Raw genomic sequence first — 21,270 nt, forward strand, 5'->3', positions numbered from 1 at the left:
GCAATTCCAAAATTTTTTACTATTATTAGCTATTTTCAAAAACAAGCTATCACTATTTACATAGATTCTGTTCTCGCCTAAGAAAAGCACAAAATTCCAAAACTGTTAAGTGAGCTGTATGTCTTCTTGAGCCCACTGAAGGCGGTGCAAAACATATCTAGGTTGTAGCTAAGGAACTCTTATTGTTCGACGATTCCTCAAACCTGACTGTAAAATTCTTCTTCTTATTGTAGCCAACGATACTCTGACTCTTGTAGCTTGCCTGAAGTCTATTTGGAGGATTGAGACAGACAAAAGAATATCTCCGAATGGAAATTCCGTTATATTTATTTTGTTGCTGATTGGAAACTCGGGGTATACCAGAGTGAACTCTATTCTGTATTCAATTTGTCTCCAGAAACCTATTCACATAGAGATATCACTCTGAGAAACACCCCATCTTTTCGCATCGATATGCTGTGGATGGCCTTTTTCAACTAAATCAATAATTCTTAAATTTTATATTATAATCAATAATTATAATAAAACTTAAAAATTAAATTACGGTTTAATATAAATCACGTTTTTACAAATTGTACCAGATAAATTTTTCAAATGTTGACACCTTGGCAAAACCAAATCAATTAAATGAATATTTACATATATTTACACAGTAAATAAGAGGGGAGATGCATAACTTTGGAAACTATGTGTATTATGTCGTAGGTTGTTGTATACATTTCTTGTGACTATTCTTATATATGTTTAATGACGAAGTAAGTTCTAATAAAACAAAAGTAACAAAATATGTAAAATTGTTAAATACTTGCCAGAAAAATAACAAAAACAATTATTTTATTTTAAACTGAAGAATACATTCAAACAATTTAAATAAAAAATTTTAGTTACCTTTCTGGAGAAGCATATGCGCTTATTTGTACATAGTAAATCTTAGCATAAGTACCAAACTTTACCATTTTTACCAACGATGTACAAACGTACGTGGTAACAACCATCGACGAACACTTAAAGATCCTGCAAAACATAGTGAAAATATTTTCATCGAAACCGGTAAAAATTGCTCGAGAAAGCCTGAATATCGACCAAGAGTCTCCCCAGGCGTCGGAGGGCAATCAGGAGTGGAGGAAATTCGTTGGGTCCATCAGGAGGAAAGTCCAAAGACATGCGTCAGGGTCCTCAGACCTTCAACCTGCCACTTCTCAAGCCAAGAACGAACCGCTCTCTCGAAAGAATTCCCTAACCCAGTCCAGCCGCTTCGAGATGTTCAGGCGCGAAAAAAGCTGCGACAAGGACAAAAAAAGTGACAAACAGCCATTAGTAAAACAGAAGTCCATCGGCCTAGAAACTACTTCGAAGACCGACATTTTTAAAGCTCTCAGCTTCAAAGAGAAATCCAAAAACGTTTCAGTGAAACAGACTTCTAGTCCGGTGTTGAAATCGAGCGGGGATCATTCCCAAAAAGGTGTTCGAAAGAGTGACAAAAAAGATAGTGATAAAAACCTTAAGCCTAGTACTAGTTTTACGAGGAGCAAAAGTAGCGGTCCACGGAGTAAGGAGGGTTTGAAACAAGATGACTTTTTGAAGGCGACCATGCGGATATTTTTGGTGGTGTCGCCGCCAGTGGGAAAGATGCAGGTATGTTCTATTAATAATAATATGTACTGTTTTTGAATATATATGTTCATTATGCAATAATATAAAAGCAAAATGTATGCAGAATTTACTTCATAGAAATTGAGATGTTTTTTTTCTACGTCCTGTTGTTTTTTCTGTTAGTAGAGCACAACACAAGAAACTTCTAAATTGATTTCTCTTATACGCAATTTAGCAATGTATGACCGGTAGCTCTAATAGACACAAGACTTAGTAAAACGTTTACTTCTATTAAAAATATATTTAAATAAATTACAAACAAAACAAAATTTACTTTCATACAATACGTAAAACAAAAAGACGAATCGGATAGGTATGACGAAGAAAGATCTTTAGTCAATATTCAAAGACCAAAGAGCAGCCGATCAATACTCGGACATTGCGTGGTGTACCACGAAAGCGGTCCACCAATACTCGATCGCAGAGGGAAGGGATGGTGGGCACTTAATTTAACTAACTAACTTAATTTCCATAGTTCTTCGCAGCATTTTATACTTTTGGCCGGTATTTCATCTGCAGCACGTATCGATGGTAGTGGTATGTTGTTGATGGGAGTGCGGATACACAAAGAGAGGACTAAGCTGTTGGCAATTGATGATGCGTTCGACGGCATTATCGTTACAAATGCATGATAAAACCATTTTCGGAGCAGAATATTACAAAGTTCTTTATTTGTAAAGTACTGTTAGTTCCGATAGTACAGGTGCACCGGCTAGGAAAAATATTATCATTTCATATTTTTGCACAATCTTACTTTAAAGAGAACCCTTATAACAAAACTGCATGTTGTCCAGAGAAGCTGATGGCCAACAATTGTTTAAACACAATTTTTTTTAGACAAGTTGTCAAATTTAATTTCTTTGTCCGGAACAAGTTTTATTGGGTTACCTCACTCATTCCAAACAGAAAAGGCCCTAAGTAACTTTTTTCTAAAACGCATCGTATTCGAGTTAAAAACCAAGGTCTAAGGTTTATGGCTAATGAAAATAGCTAATTTTAACGTTTTTCGATGCCACTTTTCAATACGTTGTACATTGAATTTAAGAAAACAGAAAATATCAGATGAAATCTTAAGTCATATCCTTTGTTTATCCTAAATGTTATAACATCTTATCTGTGGTCAAGTTTTGTTTATCTACTAAAAATGTCTTGATGGGCCCCTAGACGAGAAGCAAGTGACCCTGTTAGTTTCCTTGTCGTATATATATATATATATATATATATTTAGGGATTCTACAGTATTCACTGCCTTCCCTCGCTCAACCGTTTCCATCTCTCTCTGTTGTTCCATTCTCCATCGTTCAGTCCTCTCTTACTCATGGCGTCGTCTACTTCGTTCCTCCAGGGTTTTCGGGGTCGTCCTCTTTTCCACCTTCCTATGGGGCTCCATTCGGTTATTTTCTTTATCCATCTGCTGTCGCTAGTTCTTCTTACATGTCCATACCACTTTAGTCTTTTTTGTTCTATATATGTTAGTATGTCTGTTTCTATTGATGTTCTTTGCTTCATTTCGTCATTACTTCTCCTATCCATTCTTGTTACTCTGCAGCATCTTCGCAGGCATTCCATCTCTGTTGCTACTATCTTACTGCTGGTTTTCTTGTTTATAATCCAATTTTCAGCCCCATATGTCATAATACTTCGCACTAATGTTTTATAAATCTGCGTTTTTGTCTTCATATTTAGGTGTCTATCCCACCATACTGAGTTAAGTTGTCGGATTGCTGTTCTTGTTTGTCCTAATCTTTGTGTAATTTCTTCCTCTGTTGTTGCCTTTTTCGTGATTATAAACCCCAGGTATTTGAATTTATCCTTTCCTTTGATTGTTACGTTGTCATCAATCTGTAGATCTTCTATGTCTTCTTCACTTGTAGATAAGTACTCTGTTTTCGCGAGGTTAATATCTAGGCCAGCCTTGGTATATTCTTCTTGTAGTTTTTTCATCATGTAGCTGAGGTCGTCTTGGTCTTGTGCAATCACTACTTGTCGTATATTCTTCTATTAATTATCCGTTAGTTTTCTATTAGGGATAGGGTTGTGCATTTGTCTGATTAGAGAATCCATTGCAACTGGCTAAATGACTAATGTCTATGCCATTCTTAAGTCAAGTAATTTTAAAATACGTAATTTAATTTTGATTTTATATCACGAAAGTCACTTTAATAAATACATAAATAGATTGATGTACCGTTGCGTTTCAGGATATATATATGTATATATATACAGTCCATCTAATTTACAAACCGTTGCACTTCATTATATACGTCAGAGATCGATGTTGACATAGTTGCCAAAGTATAAAAAATTCCTGAATCCATTTTAAATCAAATAGGTCACACAATTATTGCAAAAGTATACAACAAAATAAATTAATATTTAATGTAAATAAATAGAAACAAAACAAGATTTAAAAAATAATCTTGTTAAAAACAATTTGAGCCACTTGTTTAAAAAACAACATAGTTTAATTAATAGTAAATAATAAAAACAAAACTAAAGTGTCAACACCACAACTGTCAAATAAGTGTTACCAATTTATGCCAAAATTTCACCTTGGTTCGATTACAGTTACAGTGTGTTCCGAACAAATGTTCTTCATAAAAACGCTTTATAATTCATTTATACAAATTAAATGAAACATATTATTGTGTATTTCTTTAAGTTAACATTAATAGAAATCTTTAACTATTATTTCTACGCGTATATAATAAAATATGTCCAGTGGCTGTAATGCCAGTGTACTCGGCAAAGTGATTCTAAAAAAGAACACACCTACCGCCTAAATATTTCGTGTTGGTATCATGTGACGTCACGGGCTATGACGCCGATGACGTGCAACGGTTTGTAAATTAGATGGACTGTATATAAATATGTTGGAAATATCGGGTATGTGGTCTATATTAAATAAAAATTTTATTTAATATAGACCACATACTTCCAACATATTTATAAATTGTTTTTTGGTCGAACTAATCACGTTAAATATATATATATATATATATATATATATATATATATATATATATATATATATATATATATATATATATATATATATATATATATACCTAATGAACGTCTAAACTTTAGTGTTCGAAACACATTGATTATTTCTTATCCACAAATGGAATCTTATTTTTATGTATAACAATTTGTCAACAAATAATTATTTTTAACAAATTTACCCTTTTATTTATAATAAGCAGGTTCCGATGGTAAACTAATTTCCTGTAACGTTGAAGCATAATAATTTTTGATTAAATTAATATTCAGCTTGTGGATAGGAAATAATTAATTCGTTTCGAACGTTACAGTTCAAACGTTCGTCAAGTCTATATATTCCGAAACGTAACGGTATATCATTTTTTTTTTAATTTTTGAGACATCACTTTACCAATATAAAATCCAAATTAAATTGCGTATTTCAAAACTACTTGACTTAATTCATCTCACATTTCTTGTTTTCTTAAATTCAATGTCCAATCTATTAAAAACTTTCTTCGAAAAATGCTAAAAATTGTCATTGTTATAAATAAAAAGGTTTCCGTGGAAAACTCTCAGTAAAATTATAAACATAGCATACTGGCATTAAATGTACTCTATCAATTAAAACAAGTTACAGCTTGTGGATATGAAATAGACGTTTTCGACAAAAGCCTAGCAGAGATTGTCGACCTAGCATATGCTCATGGATATATGTATGGAATGCAGGCTAAAGTATGGAATAAATTCATTATTTAAGTAAAATGAAAATACTATAAATACTCATTCGACCTAACGTAACGTAATGTACATCATATAGCAATTGATGACCATTTAAAAACAAAATTGACATCTTTTATGATTTTGACCTAAAAAATGGTAATTTTTTGTTCGAAATAAGTCAGTTAACTTAAAAAACTTGTTCTGGACAAAACAAAATCAAATTTAACAATCTGTTTAAAAAAATGTTTAAACAATTTTTGATCATCATTTTCTCTGGGAATCATGAGTCTTTGAAGTAAGATTGTGAAAAAATATGAAATGAGATATTTTCGTAGCCAGTGCGGTCATACTACCCGTACTACGTTACAAAGCAGAACTATTATAAATATCGATACCCCCTTTTCTTCAGTTTTGTAGAAGAATTTTTAAAACCAATGTTAAAAATTAAAAATGAAGTATTTTTTTGGAAAATTTGTTGTAATTCTATCACCTATTCGCTAAGACTATCTTCCTGTTGACGTTTCCGCTACTTCTGTAGTAAATCCTTGCTTTCTTTTTCAGAAGTCTATACTTCGAAACTCTATACTCTGAATACTGTTAGTGGGATGTTCATGTAAAAGAGCGTTATATAAATGTAACAATACAGGCCTCAAATGCATTTTTTAATCATAATTTAATTTCACATATATTTAAGTTAAATATTAATACAATTTTTGTACTTCTTCAACATTCCTGATTCCGTTACCGAATACAGTTAAAGATAAAATATAGCTACAAAAGGAGAGTATTCCATAATCGTATTCATTTGATAACACATAATATCTGTAAATTTTCCGTCCATGCATGTAATGATTTTTTGAAAAGTAACCGCCAAAGCGAACAAAGCCCACAATAGCTACTTGATACGTCGGATAAACCCTTATCTCCGGCGGAAAGATATTGCCCGCATCGAACAGACGTCAGATCAAATTTTGTCGGTAAAAACTGTAGCTAGGAGAGCGGAGAAAAGGATATTCCGTAAGTAGATTAGATTGTGTGGTCATAGAATAATATGTTATTAAACAAGATGAAATTTGTGCGAAAAGTCAAGATTGGCAGGTGGGAAATTCTTAAAATATACAAGGAAACAAAAATGTCAATTTTTTCTTTATAGTTGTTGTTTAATTTCTGTATTCGACATTTCTACTTCTAGATGGGAATTCATTTGCAAAATAACAATTTTTTGTTCTAAAAACGTATGAAAATATTTATTTAATGGTTTCTAAACAAGATTTCTTTAATGTAACAAGTGTATCTTAAAAACGAACGATTTGACCGAAACGGTTATATTTTACAATAATTGAGGTTTATTTCCAATAAGACATTTGACGAACACTAAAGTGACATGAAAAAATAAGGCCAGAACAATTAAAGATCATTTAAAAGTGTATGACGAATTTTATTCTATTTTGTCTTTTTCTTTTATCCCTTTACTGCATTTGTGTATGAGTAGTTTTTATTCTAGGTGTCCTAGGTGTTTCTCAATCTTTTAGAATCCTTAGCGGCTGTATTTATCTCCTAGTAGATCTTTCATTGTTCACTTGCCTGATTTGTTATCTTAATCCACCCTTTAGTTTAATGCTCTTACGGATTTAGGATTTTCCCTGTACCGATTATCAAGTTGCAGCTAAATAAGTGGAACTGAAGAAGGCTTTGGGACCTGCTAAATTGCATGGTTTTCTATCTCTTACTCGATATATTCATGTTCTTTTCTTAGACTAAACACAAAGTTGTGTCACAATTATTACTCAGGTAAATTCTCGACATGAACGATTTTGATTTTTTTTAATACAGTCCTGATTCCTTGCATTCTAATTTGAAGTTCTTGGTGTAGCTTGTCTAAACATTCAAGCAGAGATCTTTTAGTTTCATCTTTGAGCGATAGTTCAGCATCTTTGGCTGTTTCTCCAGGCATTATCTTTTTCCAACGTCTTCTATTTTTCAAGGTAGATTCTCATTTTATCTCATTTCTCCGAATCAAACTGGAGAGGCTTAGTGACTAACTCATATCTTCCAATTCATGTAGTCCAAAAATACTTTTAAACTTCGGAGTTTTATTACGACGTTTTCAAGACCTAAATCGTCAAATTGTAAATACCTTTGTGCATTGTTTATTTCTTGAATTTATACCCCCATAAATAAAGAAATCCAAGAAATTTGAAGTCACAAATGTTAGAGAGTAAAATTTCAGCAGAGTCTTGTGTGTTAATATTATCTTTAGCGTCGCACAATTTTTGTGTCACTTGAACTAATTTATCAATATATTTCAAAATAGGTGTCACAGTCACACTCCATTTAGTTTCAGATATCTGTTTTTCAGATACACATATTTCAGGTAAACCAACTTTATTTAAAATATCCCATCTATGTGAAGAGGACGAGAAGAAATTATATACAGTTTCTAAAATTGCAAAAAACGTTACACAGCTAGGGTTAATTGCAAATGCATGTACTCAACACAAATTGAGAGAATGGTTTTCACAAGGCATAGACATGATTTTGCTACTTTTTTCCTTGATCAGTGCTTGGACACTTGTATGGATGCCTGACATAATGACTTGATTATCATAGCCTTGACTCATACACAATTGTAGATCCAATTAATAATTTTTCAGTGAATTTATAATATCATTGGTTATGTCTAGTCATTTTTCTCACAGGAAGAATAAAAAATCCTCAAAAAAATTCCTGTACTTTAATTTTACAATTCTCAATTTAAATGCATTTTGTATAACTGGAGACAAGTAAGTTACAGTGTTTGAAGCGGAATGTATTTGTAAAACATGTTCTTTTAGAACAGGTTTATAATTTAAAAGAAAGTGAACAAGTTCAAGGAAGTTGCCTCTATTTTCCGAAGTCAAGTTTTCCTTATTCTTCTTCATCATTTTGTGAATGCTGGCATCAATCGTTTTATGTAGTTTTAAATGTAAGGCAAGATTTTTCCATTTTCTAGGCTTGTCAGGTGTTCATCGGAGTTTTCATGTTGGGACACCTTTGGATTTAATTTCTACCAGGTCTGGAATCACAAAACATTTAGCGCTCTTTTATTTTCATCTTCTAGAAAATTGACAGCAAAACAGAACAAACTTTTCTTTAATGGAGAATAAACCATCCATTTACGTAAAACTTTTTATATTTAGATATCAATAAAACATAGATACTATACAATTTATATTTTTTAAATATTTACCTGTAAACTGTAAATGTTTTACTTAAAAATTTGTTAACACTGTTACTTATTTTCTTGCAAAGCTAAAGGTGTTTTGACAAACATTAATATTCGTACAAAGAAAGTTTTTAATCAATTTTATTAAACGACGGAGGTGATGAACGTCTTCGACTGGGAGACACTATGTCTGTAATTTGAGAGCTATTATAAAACTGTTGTAATGGTACCTAGAGAATTGTCATCGAGACAATAGAATAATTATTTCATATCGTTACTGTTCACGCACCCAAGAGTTAATTTGTTTGTAACAAAATGAAAATAAAACCACTGAGTGTACCCTTGATAATGTCTTTATTCAGAAAATTATGGTTCGGTTAAGAAACAATCGTTTTACTATTTGAGAATTTATACAGCCAGATATGAGTACCTATAGAGGCTAGCTATACCGTATTTAAATAACCATTTTATGTGAATGATGCAACGTGTATTACAGTGTTTTCTAATTTGTTGTAAAAGAAAACATAAAGTAAACATTAAAACTATTTTATGTTATGTACCAAATTGTAGTTTTAAATATTAAAACATTTTTTTTTTGTTATTTCTTAATTTTTATTAATTTTTATGCCGATTCGGAGGCCCCATATATCAGAGGACCAGTGCAACTCGCCCTTTTCTAGTTACGCCACTGAATATACTTAATTTTTTTGTTTTAGATTTTTTACGACTTTTGCTACATAACTTAACTTCAATGGACGTTTTTTTCATGTTAAAAACATTTTTGTAATTATATTCAGCACAAATTGCAGCCTAAGCGATTCTTTTTACATCCACATGAACTACTGCAATCTTTTTTGTAACTGCAAAAAATCAAACTCATTACACTTCAGGAACCAATATTCTGTTTCATCTTTATTGGAACATAAGAATTATCTTTGAGTACCCATCTACGAAAAAACCGTTGAACACTATAAGAGAAAAACAATACAATATAGAACTACTCCAAAAACAATCAATAAGAGAACTATACAAACAACGTCTAGACCAAAAATTAATAGAATTCAGATACGGCAACATTAAAGAAATATACGAGCCTATAAAGGCGAGTATAAAACAAGCAGCATTCGAAGCCCTTGGAGAGAAAGAACATATAACAAATAAAAAGCACTAAAGAATAATTAAAGAAAAAAAGCAACTATACAGAAAATTGCTGACTTCAAACAACGACGAAGTTTATAAAGAATATAGAGAAAAAGTTAGAGAAGTGAAAAAACAAATAACACAACAAAAGAATAGAGAATGGGAAAGAACCTGCTTAAATATTGAAGCATACATAGGATGTACAAGAACTTCGCACTCATGGAAGTACTGAGGGGATTGAAACAAAACTCAAAAGAAAAAAATTAAATTGGGAAATATACAAGACAAAGAATGAAAGAACTATTACAAGGAACTGTTAACAAAACAAAGACCACAATTCATTGGAAAAGAAAACAGGCGAAGACGAAAATCAATCAAAAATAATAAAGCACCGGGACCTGGAGGTATCTCACCTGAGCTTATAAAGTACGGCTCAAAAAAATTACACCGGATGATAAAATGGATATTTCAGAAAGCCGTAAATGGAGAACAGCTCCCAAAGAAATGGACGGAGGCATATGTGACATCTATATTTACGAATAGAGATAAAATACGATGCGAAAACTACAGAGGAATAAGCATAATATCATCAATAGGAAGATTATATGGGAAGATACTGCGAGAAAAGATACAGCAAGCGATAAAAGGCAAAATCGTAGAGGATCAGGCAGGCTTCACGGCAGGAAGATCAGGCATAGATCACATATACACACTGGAACAACTGTTGGAAAAGAAAAAAACAAAAAATAGAGATATACATTTGGCATTTGTGTTCCTAAGAAAGGCGTATGACTCTGTACCAAGGTCAGAACTATGGGAGGCAATATACAAATTAGTAATACAGACAGAACTCATAGAAGCTACAAAAGTTGCGTATAAAGAAAACAAAGTGTCCATTAAAATGGGAACAAGAATCATAGGAGACTTCACCACAACAAAAAGGCTCCTGCAGGGTTGTTCCACATCTCCAAACGTATTCAAAATATACTTAGAGAAAGCCTTGACTACATGAAAAGGAAAATGCGAAGGCATGGGAGTACCGGTACGAAACGTTACGTAAGAATACCTATATACATTACGATTTGCAGACGATCACGTAGTGCTTGCATAAAACCAAGAAGACGTCAGTTACATGATGAAGAAACCATAGGAAGAATATACCAAGGCTGGCCTAGATATTAATCTCGCGAAAACAGAGTACCAATCTACAAGTGAAGAAGACATAGAAGATCTACAGATTGACGACAACGTAACAATCAAAGGAAAGGATCAATTCAAATACTTGGGGTTTATATTCACCAAAAAGGCAACAACTGAGGAAGACATTAAGCAAAGATTAGGACAAACAAGAACAGCAATCCGACAACTTAACTCAGTATGCTGGGATAGACACCTAAATATGAAGACAAAAACATAGATTCATAAAACATTAGTGCGAAGTATTATGACATATGGAGCTGAAAATTGGATTATAAACAAGAAAAACAGCGGTAAGATAGTAGCAATAGAGATAGAATGCCTGTAAAGATGCTGCAGAGTAACAAGAATGGACAGGAGAAGTAATGACGAAATAAAGCAAAGAACATCAATAGAAACAAACATACTAACCTATACAGAACAAAAAAGACTTAAGTGGTATGGACATGTAGGAAGAACTAGCAACAGCAGATGGGTAAAGAGAATAACCAAATGGAGACCCATTCGAAGGAGGAGAAGAGAACGACCCCGAAGATCATGGAGAAACGAAGTAGACGACGTCATGAGTAGGAGAGGCCTAAACGATGAAGAATGGGACAACAAAGAGAGATGGAAACGGTTTAGCGAGGGAATCATTGAATATATATAAAAACAATTCTGTATTTGCAAATTTACTCTTTTCAAATGCTGTGTGAATGCATCTACTGTTGGCAGAATTTTACCGAGTGATACTTCTTTAAAACAGAAGGTATCTGTGTAGCAGTACGTGGAAGAAAATATGTGTAAAAGCATGTGTGAAAATAAAAGGCAGAATCTATTAAAGGGGAGATTATAATATGTATCACCTGACACTTCATCAATGCTACCAACTGTATTAAAAACGCTAAGTTTGAAAAATAATATTTTGTTTTTTTTTATGATATATATTTTTTAAATTGTATGTGGTATTTTGAGACCGCTTATTAACAAAATATTCGTGTTCAGTTACCTCAAAAACCTCACTTTTCAACTGACTTTAAATAAAAATAACATAAACTATCATGAGATGAGGCCTACCCTAGGCATTAGACATCTTGGTGATCATCGCCGACATGATATTCATGTTAAGCGATCTCGTAAACCTTCAAGTAGCAAAATCGAAGTCATTCCCGTCGATATTTTCCAAGTTCCAAATTTTTCATTTTCTATGCTTTTTGGAAATGCATTCTCTTTAAGCACAACTGCCACTCTCCGAGTGGCAGTTGTTAGAAATTAACAATCATAAATTTTAATTTCCAAAGTTCCGAGTGAACTACAATGCATCTCTAATTTCAAATTATATTACATTACCGCTGGATCTGATAAACAGTCATTTTGATAATCAATATCTGCCACGAGTCTCACTAAAGTCGCTTAAACTCCACCTGCCCATTTCCATTCCCCAAAAAGGTCGAGTAACATAATTTGAAAGCGTGATTTGTCGACTTCAGTAATTGCACTTATCAATCAGCATCCGCCGGCTCTATCGGAATGCTTCGATCTTTGTTTGCTGCAGGGCAGTGTTAAGTATTCCTGATATATGGCATGTCCGTCTATCATAATTAAGTTATTGCATGGCCGGTTTGCTACTCTATGATTTAGGAAAGTTAGTTTAAGAGTAAATTGAAAATTTTAAGAGACCTTTATTATGTGGATCTAAAGTTTGTTTAAAAATGATTGTTTTTAAAATAATATCATCATCTTAAATATTTTATATGAATCAACTGTTTATAAAATTTATTAATACTCGGAGAATTATTTTACTTGAAATAAAAAGCGAATTTATTTGATCAGCGCATTTTCTGTACTTTATCTGTAAATGTGAACATATTTTTATTATTAATTTAATTGCGCCTAGAACCAACAATCTCAACATTGTGTAATGTTTAGTCGGACCGGTTATTTAAAAAGGCACTTAAAAGACTACTTAATGTGATTAGAAACCCGGACGATACATTAATTATATCAGAAAATATTAGGTCTCAAAATTCTGGTTGATCGTATTCACGAAGTAGGAGAGGAAATTGGCATTAAAATAAACTTAAACAAAAGCAAACCAAATTTTTAGTCTAGTCGTAACCCACATCCAGATGCAGGACGTCAATTAAATGAAGTCGAAGTTAAAACATTTCACACAATTACTTATTTGGGTACTGTCATAACGGACCAAGTAGATCCAGACATAACAATAAAACACAGAATAGCAATGACTGAAACTACTTTTATAAAAATTAAGACATTGCTTTACAATAATAATCTCAGTTTATAACCAAGACTAAGAATGTTTACGTGCTATATTTGGTCTGGCGTTTTTGTATGGGGTAAAAGAGTGGACACTAAAAATATTAAGCATGACGACATAATTGAATCATTTGAAACGTGGTCCATAGACGGATGCTGAAGATACCTTGGACAGCAAGAAAAACTAATGAAAAAGTACGAGGGTCAACAAATATAGAGAATTGCTAAAGACTGTTAAATACCGGAAAATATCTTATCTAGGACATATATAGTGAGTGAAAATAGTTCTTTAAGACCCAGACATCAAATTCAAGACAATTATTCCAAATTATTCCATGTGGCAGATCAAAAAGCCTTAGCAATTTTGATTGCCAACGTCGGATAATTCTGATATGACACGTGAAAAAAAAAACACCTAGAACACGTCAAATACCTACCTATGTACTAAATAAAAAAAGTATAGACGAATTAAATCGTTTTTTAAATAGACATATTGGATCTTACTGACACAAAAAAAGGAAGTAAGGGAAGCGAACAGGTAATTGAATATATAAATTTATGTAGTAAAATAAACAAAGACAGTAGAACAGGACGGGAAATTTTTTACCTACAAAAAAATTATTCAAAACAGTGATAAGAATGAATGCTTCATCCAAAGATGATACCGGTATTGTTAATGATTACCGTAATGAAAAATTGAATAATCTATTGGTTACGATATACAATAGAAAAATATCGTTTTATTGGTAGATTTCATTAGGCAGACATAATCTAAAACTAAAGACGCACCCCTGTTGGTGGGGACTAATGAAATTCAAAAATCCAAGCAAAAGTTCATCGTTGGATAGTTAATGCAGATAAAAATATTGTTACGTAAAGCCTTTGCTACGCCCTTAATTGAACATACTACGCGACTAATCGAGTTCCAGCTGTTCTAACGCCGCTGAGAAAATTCTACTGGGCTATGGAAGCGTTTCGAAGAATGAGGCGAAATGTATAAAAAAGCGATTAGAATTTAACGAGTCAGTCCAAAATATATATTTTTACGGTTAAATAAATAAACTTTTGTAGTTATAATCTTCGGTAAATTACAGAAACTCCCCTAAATATAAAAACTATTGCAAACATCTACCGACGCAATATTGATAGCCCAAGATGAGGACAGTCTGCAAAGATTGGTTCACAGATTTAACATTAACATTAACAAAGAGCAAAAGAATTTAATTCGACAATCTCATCTCAGATAACTAAAACAATAGAAATCAGCAATAAACCAACCAGATGTAAACTATAAATTGATGGCATCAGTATGGATCAAGTATTGGAAATAAAATACCTTGGAAATACAATCTCCAGCTATGGAGACCTGGAAAAAGTAGTGAGAGATTAAGTATAAAAAGCAAATAGACTGGCAGGATGCCTTTATAACACTATAAGACGAAACAGACACATTGACACTGAGATGAGGTCAAGAATTTATAAAGCCAGCGTAAGACCAATAATGACATATGCGTCAGAAGCAAGACTGGATACAATCACAACACAAATGCTACTCGAAACGAGATGGAAGAACTGAAACGAATTACAGAAAATACGCTAAGAGATCGAAAGAGAAGTGATGACATTAGAAGAAAATTTAACGTACAGTGTATAAACGAATGGACACAAAATAGAAAAAAAGAACGGAATAACCACATAAGCAGAATGAAGGAGACCCGTGTCGTCAAAGCAATCAAGAGACAAGTCACCAATCGGCAGAAGAAGTATCTGATGACCGTGCAAACGATGGAGTAACAACCTTCTATAGAGGTATTAATCCGCCAATGCAGAATTGATTATAAAAAGGAAGAAGAAGAAATATAAATAAATAAACAAAGCAGCTTGTTCTTTTCTATTTTTCTTATATGGTTTAAGTATTTTTGTCACTTTTCTTGCGACTTTTATTGTTACCGTGGATAAATATATCATTATTTTTATGTATGACGGTGATCAAGCTGTTTCTATTCTCCTGGAGTCTCTCTAGTTTACTGTACCTTGCGATATAAATACAAAAGTTCCTTCCATATCATACCAGCTACTTTACCATTACTGGTTCAATCCCATCAGTACCTTAATCTTTCTTATTTTAATCATCATCTCCTCGTGACCTTCGTCTTCTTCGTCATTTTTTCTTCAATTATTGTGCTTGGTAAATTTGTTCTGTTGTCATATAATTCATTTGTGAAGTAATATGTTTCAGACATCGTTTGTTTTTCTGAAGCTATTTTCTTGTGGCATTTTAAAGTAATTACTATTGAAATGGGAATAAGCCACAATTAAAGGTTAAAGTACGTTTATTGACGTTTCAATTTTTAATTTTTGACTAATGTTTGTATTTTGAGAACGATTTCCGAAGTGGAAATTGAAACGTCAATAAACGTACTTTAACCTTTAATTGTGGCTTATTCCCATTTAAATAGAAATTATCGTTTGTTTTTGTTTTTAATTCATTTCTGTTGTCCATAATTACCTGTATTTATTCCCTCTGGTTTCTATTTATAGTTCTTATAGTATATATACCAGAGCGTTCTGTTAGTCCTTTTGTATTCTCCTTTTATTTTATATTTCCTAATTCTTTCTAGATTTTCGCTTTTGCTGTTTTTATTTTCTGTCTATAATATTTCGCATTTTTCTAAACAGTTGCTTTCTGTAAACAGCATCTTGCTGGTTTCTGGTGTTGTTATATTTTTGAAGACATTTTGTTTCTGTTCACTCGTTGATTATACCAATTTTAAATTTTTTTTTATAACGATATGGACAACTCTTTAAACGTATTTAATATGTAATAGACCAGTGGTTCCCAACCTTTTTCCCATGATCGCCCCCCTAGACAGGTTTCACCAGTTATAAATACTACAATCGCCCCCCCACCCAATTAAATTGAAACAAATAATGAATCTATACAAAAGGTAAGTATCCATATTTATTTATTTTTACATTTCGTAAAATGATAAATGGTTATATGTGTGTAAAAGAATTGTTAATGACTTCCTTGGGCCTGGTGTCTCTCATATAATTTCTTTATGTCCGGCTCAATGTTGGTTAATAACAACCTCAAATTCCCTCTTTCTATTATGTCGAGCCTATTTCTTTGTCTGTTTTTCAATATACATACAGAACAAAAACCTTTCTCCACTAGATATTTGTGGGGAATGCCAATAATAATAATTTGATTGCATTCCACAAGATTGGAAACACTTCTTTTATCCGCGGCCAAAATCTTTCGTACCCACACTCCCGAAACAAACTTTCAATTTCAACATCATGTCTCAAATCAATCAAGTTTTCTTGAAGAGAAGAACATACCGTTGAAACTTCCACGCTGAAAGGATTGATAAACCAAGTTGGCACTTTCAGACTAGCCAAATCTTAGAATCGGGATGCAGATCTTCTTTCAGTGTTTGAAGGTGGAGGCAGTATGTTTGAAGATCCTCAGAATCACCACAAGAAGATTTCAAGTTGGGGAATTTGGTGCATATTTTCTTCTCTCTCTTCTCTGCATATTTTCTTTAAAAATAGATAGTTTGTCAATGAATGCTCCGACTACTCCCTTCGCTTTGGCCATATTTATGTTCTTCCCCTGTAGTTGCAGGTTCATTTCCTTTAATTTTTGAAAAATATCTGATAAGTAAGCGATGTTATTTCGCTTCTCTTGTAGTTCTGTACTCAGTGTGGGGTCAGTAGTATTAGGAAATTCAATAACAGTATCCATGAGACTGAAGAACCGCCTTAAGCAATTGCCTTTAGAAAGCCAGCGGACTTCCGTATGTAGTAGCAATGTATTGAATATCTCATCATTTTCTTCACAAAGTGTACGAACTATTCGATCATTCTTTGGTTTTGCTTTAATTTTATTTACCGCATCTATGACAAGTCGAAGAGAATCGTGCAACCTCCCACTCAAATTCTTGGCAGCCAAATGCTCTCTGTGAATGACGCAGTGAACACACAAAATTCCAGGTACTGCTTGTTTCAGATGTGCAATAAATCCCCAATGGCGTCCTGTCATTGCTGCTGCATCGTCAGTAGCACAGGCGATCATATTTAATAAGCGAATCTCTTTTTTCTCAAAAAATCTCTTAATGACTTCAAATATGGAAGATCCTTTTGTATCAGTAATCAGACTTGTAACAAATAGCATTTTCTCGGCCATTTCTCCTATGCTGTCACTCAGGGTACTCTCGTCAAGTTGCACAGTAAACTCTTTGCTTTTCAATTTGTTGCAGAGAACATCTTCGACATTCGCTCCCATTTCATCAATCCTTCTGGAGACAGTATTATTGCTGAGAGGAACTGCATCTGTTACTTGGCTGGCCTGACTGGGTACCAACATAGTATCAACTATCTCTTTGACAGCTGGGAGGATGAGTTCTTCTCCAATTGTGTGCAACTTGCCACTTTTTGCTATTAAGAATGATACCTTGTACGAAGCAAGTAAACCCTTGTCGTTTTTCTTCGTAGCTTTTGCAATCAATGACCCAATAGTAACTCGCCTTTCATACTTTGCCTTCAGCTCCTGTAAACGAAAGAAATACACATTCACTTTAATTATTATAAGTAATGGTAATAAAGTTTAAAAAAGGTTTTCTTTCAGTCTGACTTTTGGTAATAGAAAGTAAAAATAATTATATTATGTTGATACCTAGGTACAGTCTTCTTCTTCAAGTGCCATCTTCGTTCCGAAGGTTGGCGATCATCAGGGCTATACGTATTTTCGAAACTGCTGACCGAAACAATTCGTTGCTGCTACAGCTATACCATTCCCGTAGATTCTTTAGCCAGGAGTTTCGTCTTCTTCCTATGGACCTTTTTCCTGCTATTTTCCCTTGCATAATTATTCGAAGCAGTTCATATCTTTCGCCTCTTGTAATGTGTCCCAAGTATTGCAGTTTTCGTTTTTTGATCGTAAATATGACTTCCTTTTCTTTATTCATTCTTCTCAAGACCTCGACATTTGTGACTCTCTCGGTCCATGATATTCTCAGGATTCTGCGATACATCCACAGTTCAAATGCCTCTAATTTTTTGGTATCAATCTTTTTCAACGTCCATGACTCCATTCCGTAGAACAGCACAGAAAGTACGTAACATCTCATCAGGCGAAGTTTCATTTCAAGGCTCAAATCTCTTCCGCAGAACACTCTCTTCATTTTAGTGAATATGGATCTGGCTTTTTCTATTCTTATTTTGATTTCTGCTAAGCTATCGTTGTCTTCATTTATAAAAGTGCCTAAATATTTGTATTTGCTAACTCGATCGATAATTTCATTGTGTAAATATAAATTTTGAACATTTTGTGTTGATTTCGATATTACCATAAATTTAGTTTTCTTTATGTTCAAAGATAGTCCATATTCTTCGCTGCAGTCTGCTATCTTATTCACCAATGTCTGTAGCTCTTCAAATGTTTCTGCGATCAGAACGGTGTCGTCGGCAAATCTTAGATTGTTTAATCTAACACCATTTATTTTAATACCTACGGATTGCTCAGAGAGTGTTCTATTCATTACGTCTTCGGAATAGAGATTAAACAGGGTTGGTGACAGTATACACCCTTGTCTCACACCTCGCTTTATTTTAATTTCTTCAGTGGTATTATTCTCTACTCTCACTACTGCTTTCTGATTGTAGTACATATTTGCTATTAGTCGGATGTCTCGTTTTAGGTACAGTTACGATCACTAAATAGTTTACACTTCAATTTTTACATTGTAATACTTTTGACGTAAAAGGTGCGTTTAAACGAGGTAAAAATTTAAAAAATAGGCTCCTAGATACGTAAGTCTGTAAACTATTCAATGATTGTAACTGTACATGGAAAAATTACATCCTACAAACAAAAGACTTTTACTCACCGCAAAATATTGGATGGGTCTGTCTGACTTCTCTGGTGATCCGGTGATCAAGTGATCCATAAGACGAGGCGGCTTCATGGATTCGTTTGACAAAGATTTTGCACAAATAAAACACAATGGTAGATTCTTATTTCCTGGCAATTCAATGAATTCATATTTCAAATACTCCGTTGAGTACTGCCGGCACTTTTTTTTAGGTGCTGACATTTTGAGAGCGAAACAAAAGAGTAATTAATTACAACTTATTGAGAAGGCAAAGAATAAAAGCACTATCTTGCAATTGTCAATAAATAATTATATTGCCACGCGTCGACGTCTCTGTCCGAATTCTAACATTGTGACTAATAATGATTCTAATATTGTGACGCCTCGTGTTCGACAAGATCTGTGACTAGACGAGATGTTTGTGTTATTATTACCTGCATTGGTATACATATATTTACTTTTTATTATCCTATGGATATCCGATCGAAAGTATTATATATTTTTCTCTTTTCTTATTTTTCTCAATTACCCATTTCTCGTTTTCCGGATGCTAAACGCCCCCTTTTCTCTGTCGCCCCCCATATCGCCCCCCTGAATATCTCAAATCGCCCCCCGGGGGCGATCGCTTCCAGGTTGGGAATCACTGTAATAGACAAAGAAGAAAAGGTATCTTTTAATAAGCATCTGTTAGTCTGTTAATCTGTTAATAAACAAAAAAAGTACTATATTCACAACAATATAGCATCTTCAGAAATTAGAAATAATTATTAGATCTTTTTTTTTAAATGTCCACCAAAATTATTGAATGAGCATCACACATTTAATTCAAAGATATCTTATGGAAAAAAATCAGGCCAAGACACCAGCAATCATGAGAAAAAATTAGTAATCGAATCGAAAGTTATTTCAAGTCAAACTTTGTTTATAAAATAATAAAACAAATGAATCAAATATCTCGCTTAGAACTCATTAACGAACAGCAGTGATTTTATAGATTAGGACTTACTGTGGGACTGACTGTATAATAATGTTATAATAGCAAATCAATATGGAGTGTCTAAGACACGAAGGGCTCTTGGTACACTCGAGAATACTACATTTGACTAATCGATGTTTATTGGAATTCCTGACAGGTGGCAAACGGAATAAGTTATATGCCACCAAGTTATGTAAAAAAAGGAGAACATAAAGAAAACAAAAGAAAATACCTGTGTTAATGAAAGACAGAAGAACTCCGAGACTTAAAGGACTTCCATTATAGTTTTTCAAACACCGATCAAAGTTGTTTTATTATCTATTTGCATCTGTAAATAACTGTTTCCTGTGAACTTTTTTTTCTTAGTATCTAGGAAATTTCCTTTTCTGATAATTATATAGTCTTAGAGTTTGGCTGTTGTTACTGTTACTCTTGTAAAATCCTCTCTACTTTAACAACTATTTTATGACTTTATAGTTATATAATAGTTTTCAATCGATCAGTAAATAAATCTAAATTAAAGTCATCCATACAAATAGTTAAAATGAGCCATCTTCGGGTCAACGACACCCTTATTGCGGATTTTAGTAAAAAAATAAAATGACTTAAAATAACAAAATTTTAACCACCACTTTTGATAACAAAATTTGAAAACACGAACAAGATGGAGTAATTCAGCAGTAAAACCAGCTCGCGTTGAGAATTAATTTCTGAAACGCCATTATTAGCTTTTGCATTTCTCTATTTATTCTCGTGTATTTTGAGCCAAAATTTGCATAACTACTATTTGTGATTATGTTAATATCACACTCAGGACTTCATTTGTTATTCCTATTTGTGACATGGTCTCGTTGTAGCAGCATTTTTAATTGTATGTTTAGTTTACCAAACACCGTCAAATAAAATGGATGGCTCTCTTACAGATTTTATAAACCTTGTTTTGCTTAATAACCCTTTTTGTTTAAAAAATCGCCCCTTTATTATTCGTGTCAAAAAATTAAATTTCATTTAATTAACAATACAATGGTATACAATAGTATGCGAAAACATATAAAATACAAAGATAAATAAAATATGTACTCATTAAATATATCTTCATAACGGCTTTGCGTTAGGTGGGCTTAGACCAATAGCGATCGATGTCAATTTCATTACGGTTTATATACATTAGATCTGCTAGGCTACATTTGCTTAGACACATCAATCCATAGGTATTCTAGCATGTTGAAATTTAACAAGGAATATGCAGTTTTCAA

At 33.1% G+C, this 21,270-nt stretch overlaps 1 protein-coding gene across 3 annotated transcripts in view; it reads left to right on the top strand.

Moving 5' to 3' along the window:
• The window catches only part of LOC140441591 (uncharacterized), an 803,694-nt gene that overhangs the window by 377,875 nt on the left and 404,549 nt on the right, over positions 1–21,270 (top strand). The window contains exon 2 of one of the 3 annotated variants that reach the window (XM_072532422.1): positions 885–1,635. The exons of the other annotated variants lie outside the window; for them this stretch is intronic. Coding sequence (XP_072388523.1) covers positions 1,261–1,635 — 375 coding nt within the window. The 5' untranslated portion in view covers positions 885–1,260. The remainder of the gene's footprint in view (positions 1–884; positions 1,636–21,270) is intronic. 3 annotated transcript variants of the gene reach the window in all.

Source organism: Diabrotica undecimpunctata, chromosome 5 (assembly GCF_040954645.1).
Source record: "Diabrotica undecimpunctata isolate CICGRU chromosome 5, icDiaUnde3, whole genome shotgun sequence".
NCBI classification, from domain to species: Eukaryota; Metazoa; Arthropoda; class Insecta; order Coleoptera; family Chrysomelidae; genus Diabrotica; species Diabrotica undecimpunctata.